Source organism: Pyxicephalus adspersus, chromosome 5, assembly GCF_032062135.1.
Source record: "Pyxicephalus adspersus chromosome 5, UCB_Pads_2.0, whole genome shotgun sequence".
In the NCBI taxonomy this organism is placed as follows: domain Eukaryota; kingdom Metazoa; phylum Chordata; class Amphibia; order Anura; family Pyxicephalidae; genus Pyxicephalus; species Pyxicephalus adspersus.
The window spans coordinates 67265110-67274130 of record NC_092862.1 but is presented as its reverse complement, the minus strand read 5'-3'; the positions used below and the strand labels follow the sequence as shown (position 1 = coordinate 67274130).

The window sequence follows — 9021 nt, the reverse complement described above, 5'->3', positions numbered from 1 at the left end:
AAGAAAGAAACCTGTGCAAGACCTGAAAAAGGGTCAGAAGACTCAAAACAATCATCCTCCAGTAAAAATGAACCAACAAATCCTAATAAAAGTGGATCTAGGTATCAGAATTACTTATCGTGTGAACAAACTAGAAAAACCAGGAGCTCAAACACACCCAGAGCCCCACCTGCCAGTAACGTGTGTTGCACAGACCTGTCAGAGCTCTAAACTCACACATACTATGGTCATAAGTGAGCAATTAGCAAAGTGACAACACAACAGAAAATAAATAGCAGAGTAATCTAGATTTAAGAGAAAAGCCCCATGCAAACACCAGAGGATTGTCGCAGAAAATGCCTATTTGTGATCATTTCCAGTAACAGTTGAACAAGAGCTGTACACACAGCACCTATGTAGGGGGGAGGACGAGTTAGCACCACCCTGCTGCTCTTTTCTTAATAGGATTGCACAGTGATCATATCCGATCTGATTGTTCATCAATATGCAGTGACAGATTGATGAACAATATTTGGGGCATGGTGGGATATGTGTGCACACAGCAACCACCCTTGGACAGCCTGATTGATAAGTAAAATGATGAAAATGAACCCCCAAAAATAATTAAAACATATTTGCAGTGAAAATCAACATAAGGAATATAGGGAATAAAAATGCCCTATTTTCAAAAATTGTCAGGATAACCAGTTTTTTTACAAAATATAGAATTATTCCCAGAATAAAATTTTTATCCACAAATACTAGTTGATAAAAAAAATGAATTGCTCAAACTGGAAAGAATATAATACCAAGGAAAACAGGATCAAGTAAATTCCTATTTTTATACAAGGTCCCATAAAGATTGATGGTTAAAAATGCCTTGTTACCAGTCAGCAATGTCAGCACATGCCAATTATAAAAGGCCTTTATTGTGAACAATATTGGCATGTAAGATTGTATCTTGTGTGTTATTAATTTGTTTAATTTCACATGCTTTTTTCATCACAGATTATGCTGCACAATATATAATTTTCTCATATATTGATTTTGGACAAACATGGCTTTTTCTTGGTATCATGGTAAAAAAATCCTTTTTCAGACTTTCCCTCTTCCTTGGTTATCTTGCAAATACCACACTTCCTGGACATCTACTTGGGGCATGAAGATTAGTAACCTTAAGGAGACATTATATATGTTATTGTTTTTTTGTTGCTTCCAGTACATCTCACAGGAAGTGACAAGGACCCTACATTTCTGAGAAAATAATCTTTCAAGGAAAAGAGTCTAAAGTTATTCAGTCTGTCTGATAAATAATAAGACTGATATAATATTTCACTTTTATTTTTTTAAATGACAGTTCTACTGCTTGTCCCCTTCAGTATATTTTCCATTCACAATTAAGGCTACGTACACATGTGCAAAAATTGTTGTTAGTAAACGAACGAGTAATGACCGATCAACGATTATTCACGATTATTTTGAACGATCGTATTGTGCACAATTCTGTACATGCTAAAACGATACGATTGTTCAAATATAATCCACTAATAATGTACACACACTAAATACGATTGTTTGAACGATGCAGGAACTGACATGTACAGGAGAAAGTGTATCGCAGAACAATCCACAATCACTGAACGACCGTACACACAATAGATAGCGAACAATCGTTGCCCAATCCGATTCCCCGGGACGGTTGTTCACTTCCAGCGACATTCCTAGTTCATCGGAGTCGTTGGCCAGTCGTTGTTCACTTTCTTTGCTAACAATTATCAGACGATTGGACGTTAGTCATTTGTTTCCAACGATTATTGCACATGTGTACGTAGTCCAAGTGCTGATGCAGTCTTGTTTTACTTCGATCGAAGGTGTGGTGCAGATCACTTTCTGTCAGCTATTTCAAGATACTTAAAGTGGAAGTAAACTCATAAGTGTTTAAAACAAAAAAAATAAAATAAAATACATTTACCTTTAATCCTGCAGAGCAGTCGATCGGTCCGGAGGTTTCTTCCATCGGGCCGGGCCAATTTTTTTGTGTCCAGGACATAAACCCGCCCACTTCTGAGCCTGGGATCTGTATGGGGATGTGGTCCGCAGCTCTGGCCTCTGCATCTCCCCAGTGGGGTCCTTCTCCTGACCCTGCTCGGGGGTGCACCGACCAGAACCGCAGACCACCGGTTGGTGAACACTGATTTAATAGACAAACCTTGCATGTTGTTCTTTTCTCCAAACCTTGCATGATTCTTTGCGGCACCCTTTCTCAACCTTTTTACCCCAGAGGAATGTCTAAACCCTGCTGTACCTACAGAGAACCCCTGGAACACCAAAGCATTGGGTGTCAATTTGAAAAATGTCTCCACATCGTTGATCATTCGGAAGATTCCCCTTACAATAGTGGTCTGAATGCCACCCTGAAAAACAGCCAAAATGATCTCTAGTGTCATGCTGCTGGCTCTTCCAAATGGTCTTGGCCCAGAGTTCCATGAAACCCTGATTGAGAATGGCTGCTATATAGGAACCATTGGTGTGTTGTGGTGCAGTGACATGAAAGAAAAGGACACAAGTCTGTATTTTGTACATTGTGTGTTGGGAGATCATTCAGTAGTATATACTGCAGAGGTATGAAGGGGACCCCCAACCCTTACTCTAATTATTACCAATCATACTCATCTCCTTCTCCCAGTGAATAAACAAGCTAGTGACGTTATTCTACGTATTATAGAACAATACCCCAGTCTCCGTGGGTTTCCTTTCTTCTATTCTAGTTGTGACAACAGGTCCTGCTGCTTTTCTTTCCCATCTAGAGCCCCTAATGATTTCAGAATTTGTGTTTATAGCACATTTACATTTCTTCAATTCGGTGTGTTGCATGACGCATACATGTTACAAAGTGTGGTAATATTTTTTTATTCATATTTTAATGTTTTTTTGTAACACAGTACCCAAAAACACACAATGTGATGAATTATTGTACACCACAACACACGTGTAGGTCTGTTGGGTCGGTGCATTGTGGCAACACTTATACACCTAATGTGCCAGAATGGAGCCTCTAATGTTGTAACCAGATAAATGTTGTGTTTTCAGCATTGCCATTCTTTCCTAAGGTACCCTGCCAATAGATGTGTGTGCAACACAACACACTGCTGTAAATGTGCACAACCTGTGTGACCAAATGAATGGGCGGCCATTATGCAATGTGTGTAGAATGATATCCATTGTCATAGCTTCTCTAATAAATAATCTACAGGTTATTTCTAGGAATTATTACATTCTCCCATGACACCCAGTCAGTTCCCCATTATCTGAGGAGAAGCCTGGTAACTCCCAGTGACATCTCCATCTTGTCCTGCTGACAGGAAGCAGGCTGGTGTTCCTGTGCCCATACAGCCGTGTAGCAGGTGTCCTATATACAGGGATATTATTACATTCTAGTGTATTCCCGGTGTGGCTGTCCCCCTCCCTCCTGTGTAGTATATTGTCCTTGTGCGGGTTCTCGCCTCCTCCTATCTCCGCCTCATTACAAGATGGCGGCCCCTGCATCAGGCTCAGGCCCGGGCGGCTCTCCCGGTGTTACCGCCGGCTGTCCGGGGGACTCCGCGGGCCCCAGCACCAGTAGCAGCAGTGTGAACCCTTTCCTGAGCGATTCTGAATTAGAAGAGGAGGAGGAGGAGGATGAGGATAACGAAGAAGATGTCTCTCCATTAGAAGCCCGCCCGGGACCCCCGGTTGCCAGCCGCTATCCTGCAGATGACAGCGACCCTCCTTTCCTGCAGCTGGCCGGGACAAGGTTCAATAATGCCCCGTTGTCCGGTGAGCCTGGCCGGGTACCGCTGGATGTGGTGGCGGCTCAGCTATTGCGGGATCAGCTGCTGCTCACAGCCCTGGAGCTGCACACCGAGCTGCTGGAGACCGGCCGGGAGCTGCCAAGGCTGCGGGATTATTTCTCCAACCCCGGGAACTTCGAGAGACCGACGGCTACGGGAGCCCCACCCTCCACCGGCATCTCCAACCCCAGCACCGGGGGACAGCTGAGTGAGTGTGCCGGTGACAGGGGGCGGGGTGTGACTCCATATGTACTGCCTGCATGTTGTCATCCTGTCAGCTGTACTACCGGCCTGTCAGTGTGCTGGGGACATTGAGGGGGGCTGTCAGTGTGCTGGGGACATTGAGGGGGGCTGTCGTCACTGCTGCCTGTCCTGTCATTGCTGCCTGTCCTGGGTGTGGGAGACATTACCGGCCTGTCCTGTGTGTGGGGGGGACACTGCTGCCTGTTCTGCCATTGATGGCCTGTCGGTGTGGTAGGAGGCATTGCTGTCTTCCTGTCTATGCTGGTCTTTCAGCGGCAGTCATTTCCGGCCTGTTTGTTTGCATCTTCCTTCATTCCGGCCTTTTTGTGATTGATCCTATCATGTGTGTATATATATATATATATATATATATATATATATATATATATATATATATATATATATATTATCCTGTAACACAGAGCTGATACATTGGTGGCTGATCCAGCAATTTTCCTATTTGGTCATTAATAGGCAGTAATGGAGTACAAATCCTGTAGTAATTGTGCTGCATTGTCACATCATTTGCATGGCTTGTTTGTAGGCTTCTGTTGCATTCTCTGCTGCTGATAATATGATGTTAATTGAGCCGTACATTGCATGCTCGCAGTGTATTTAGTGTTATGAGTCTTCACATTCATAACAAGCTTATAAAAGGATGGAGATGCATTCAGAAATGACACAGTGTGGTAAAGAGAATGGGGACTCTGATGAAGAAAAAGGGACAAAACAACCAATCATATCCATTTACTGTAGTCAAATTAGCTAATGTAGAATTGTGATTGGTGGTTATTTCTTTTTAGGGCCATGCTGAGCACTGTATTTTATATGCAGTGTTCTCTTTTACCAGCTCTTTTCAGTAACCATCTGTTTTTGGGTGGTTACTGAAAAGCTGGATCACAATACAGGGGCCACCACCTGCCTAGAGCGGGTGAACACTGACATTTATAGCATTGCTACTAAGTCATGTATTACAAATACCAACATCCCAACTTTATCCTTCATACTGCTAGATATTTAATACCAGACAAGACTGAAAAATGACCTGCAATACACCATCAGAGCCCCCACCAATCATCTTAGCAGGGCCTAACAAACATTGGTTGGTACCATGCCATATGCCAATAGAAAGAATACTTGCACACTGCGCGTCAGCGAAACCAATTGTAGTCTATCTCTATGAGCATGAAAGGCAGGCTGACAACACTACTGCTACATTACAAGCAGCGGCTAAATGTTGTCACCTCACCTTTGAGCTGTGACTGTAATGTTAGTGATGACTATTTTCCGACTGTTATATTATAGTATGCCAATTCACCAGATATGGTCACTTGTTGTAAAGTTTGCCTTGGATAGTATGGTTTGTACTATGCAGGCTACAGGGCTTGTAGATCTTGGCACAGCTATAGTGATAACAGGGATATAGTGGTTTGCAGGTGAAACCATAATACCCAGCAATGGCCACCACTATTTACCACATTTAGAAGTGATGCATAGCAGCCGTTTCAAAGCTTTCCTAAAGAGTAAAAATTTTACTTGGCACCCAGAAGAAAGGTAAGTATTTAACTTCATCTTTTACAGGCTTCTACTCACTAAATGTATTTATTATAGGGTCAGGAATTCTTTCTTGAAATCATGGTTAAAAGAAAACAGGTTGGGGTCTTGGGAAGCTGCTTAATTTATTGTACCCTAAAACCTGCTCTTCCTATTACTGACATTATGGTCTTTTAATTGATATGGCCATTTAATTAATATTAACACAAATGTCATTTCTTGTTTAGTTTTGGAGCACTGCAGATTAAAATCTACACAATGTTTTAGTATTATTTTATTATTAAATAGAATTTATATAGAACCAACATATTACGCAGCACTTCACAAAGTCCATAGTCATGTCACTAGCTGTCCCTCAATCTGCCATAGTCTAAAGCTGTGTACACACTTGCAATTTTTATCGTTGGAAATGAACGACGAACGACCGATTGGCCAAAAATCGTTCGTAAAAAAAGTAACCAACGACGCCGACGAACGAGGATAGTCGTTGGAAATGAACGACCGGACCGGTGGATCGGATTGGACGACGATCGTTGACCATCCATCGTGTGTACGGTCGTTCAGTGATCGTCAACGGTCTAAGCATGCGCGATGAACAAACGTCGCTCACTTCCTGTGGTGCACGTCACTTCTTGTATCGTTCAAACGATCGCATCTATCGTGTGTGCAATATCTGCGAACGATCGTGTCGTTATCTGTATGTACAGGATTGGTGCCATTCGATCGTTCGTCGTTCGTTTACCAACGATATTAATTGAACGTGTGTACGTAGCTTAAGTCTTCTATACAGTCTAAGGTCAATTTTTTGAGGGAAGCCAATTAACCTAACTGCTTGTTTTTGGAATGTGGGAGGAAATCAGAGTACCCGGGGGAAACCCACACGAACACGGGGAGAACCTGCAAACTCCATGCAGATAGTGTCCTGGACGAGATTTGAACCTGGGACCTAGCGCTGCAAAGGCCAGAGGGCTAACCACTGAGCCACCTTACTAAAGAACCAAATCTTTATAGTTCACTAGGTTTTCATGACTATCTGCAGGAAAAAACCCTTCCCCCTTTTATATTTAGTGCATTTTCCATGCACCTTTCATACACGATGTAAAACATATCAAATATTTACCATATCAAATTTTTTTTTAATATTATTATTACCACCTTGTACTTTTTGTTTCAAAGTTTTTATTGAAGTTTTCAAATATTGTAAACAATAAAATTACACCACAGATTAAGGCTTAGTCTACATGGGCTGTTTCCCCAGCATTTAACTTGAGGCTTTTAAAGCCCATGTTTGAAATCCCCATGCATTCCAATAAATTAATCTACACCAGGACGTTTCCTTCAGGTACGTTTACAAAATTTATCCTAAACGTTGCTTGCAACGTTTAAAAAATTAAAATGCTTGGTTAATGCTGAAAAACACGGGAAAACGCTTCTGTTATTTTCAATGGGACATTTTCCCCCAATTTCAATTTTGCGTTTTTGAACACTTAATATGCAAATTAGTTAAAACGCGGGAAAACACAGCATAGGCGGTTTCCAGCATTTTAAAGGCAAGCTTTAAAACGCTAATAAAAGTGCATATAAACGCAATAGGAACGTTTACATGCGTTTTTAAAAAAACGTCCATGTAGACCCAGCCTTACATAGAATAACAGGAAGTAAAAAAAAAAAGAGGGGGGGTGAAGGGGCGAATAGGGGGTTCAAAACAAGCGCGCCAAAGAAGAAGAGCGCCAAACATATGATAGTTCAACACCTCCTAGGTTACAAAGTCTAAATACAGCAGGTGATTAAGTAGTTTTCCAATATTGACAATAAGAAATATAATACAAAAATAGCATTATTCACAGGTTTAAAACGTATGAGGTATACAGGCATATCAAGTTTAACGTGAGATCATGAGGGTTGGCGGGTAGAGGTACCTTTTAATCATTCACCTGCTTTGTAAACATACCACCTTGTATTTTTATAGCACCAACATTTTTTGCAGCACTTCTCATTACTGTCCTTCAGAGGAGCTCACAATCTAATGTGCCTGACATAGTTTACGGCCAATATTGGAGGAAAGCCGATCCACCTTTCATCATGTTTTGAGATGTAAAAGAAAATCGGAGTAGCCAGGGACAAACCAAATAAATCCAGGGAGGACATACAAACTCCATGCAGTTAGTGTCCTGCCCAATATTCACTTTTAGGACTGTAGTGCTAGAAGGTAAGAATGCCCACCGCTGATCAACCAGGTGTAACCAATACCAAACACACATGTATTACTGGATTCTACCTAACCCTTTTATATTCTTAAAGTATGCTAACAAATTAAATAGGGTAATTTGATGAATACATGCTTGAAAAAAAGATCATTTCTAATTCAATACTGACCTGAACGTAAGTGGCTAACATTCAGTTGTATGATTCCCTCTAGTTTAAGGGTCTTGCATTCCAAAGTTTTTGTAGAAGTAGTTTTCAGTGGACAGTACTGTCATATGATTATCATATGATCTCCACTAGACATGCTTCCAGTTTGTCATGCTTTCGCCCTGCAAACCCTTTGCAATTGTGACTAGGTTATCAAAAAGACTTTTCTCTACCAGTGGGGAGTTAAAAGTACAAAGCTTCAGTGAATAAACAAAATGTGATTAACCCCACTGCACAAGTGTTGTTTTGTGAAGGGGATGATGAATAGGGGTATATGCTTATTATTCCTTACTGCCCCAGCAGCCAGTGCTCTCCACCGCTCTCTCATATCCTGGGTGTGGATGGGTTCCTCAGTGACGCCACAAACAAGGCAGGTCCACTGCTCCTGTATTGTACTGGATGATATCAGAGAGCCTAGCTTATATTGCAAACATTTTGTATTGAGTTTTGTAATTGCTGCAGACAGACATTGGAGTAATATTATGCAGAGAGAAATATCACACCTTATGGTAAATGGTGCATGGAAAATGGGGGGAAAAGATGGAGGTGCAGAAAAATGTGCAAATGGTTATGTTTAGAAGAAAAAGTGTATGCTGAATGTATGAGGTAGGAAGATATAAAGATACAAAGACGAAGATACAAAACATTGCCGGATAAAAATTGAGTTGACTTCCTAAAGTGTAAGTAAATCTCCAATTTGGCATCAGGAAGGGCTTTATTGCTAAAAGGGAAAGACGATGTCTCTTCTGCAATAAATATTCTTACTTGCCAGATCACTGTCCCATCTTCAAAATTTACAGCCCTGCATTGATTGCTGATACCTGTGTGTGGGACCGAATGAACTCCTGTGCACTTGTCACAGCCGACTTCATATCAGCCAATCAAGCTGGCCGAAGATTTGGATGAGGAAGAGAAAAAGGGAGATGATGACCGTGCCCACAATGGACAGGTGAGTATCTATTGGGTTTAATTCGGCTTTATTAGGGAAAAGGCACTTTAGTTA

At 41.5% G+C, this 9021-nt stretch overlaps 1 protein-coding gene across 5 annotated transcripts in view; it reads left to right on the top strand.

Moving 5' to 3' along the window:
* Positions 1 to 3334: 3334 nt before the first annotated feature.
* RELCH (RAB11 binding and LisH domain, coiled-coil and HEAT repeat containing) overlaps positions 3335 to 9021 on the top strand; it is a 70581-nt gene continuing 64894 nt past the window's right edge. For 2 of the 5 annotated variants that reach the window (XM_072411826.1, XM_072411823.1), the window contains exon 1: positions 3339 to 4017. In XM_072411826.1, coding sequence (XP_072267927.1) covers positions 3510 to 4017 — 508 coding nt within the window. In that variant the 5' untranslated portion in view covers positions 3339 to 3509. Of the gene's footprint in view, positions 4018 to 9021 lie in introns of all 5 variants that reach the window. The other 3 variants (XR_011920857.1, XM_072411825.1, XM_072411824.1) reach the window with 3 other exon arrangements.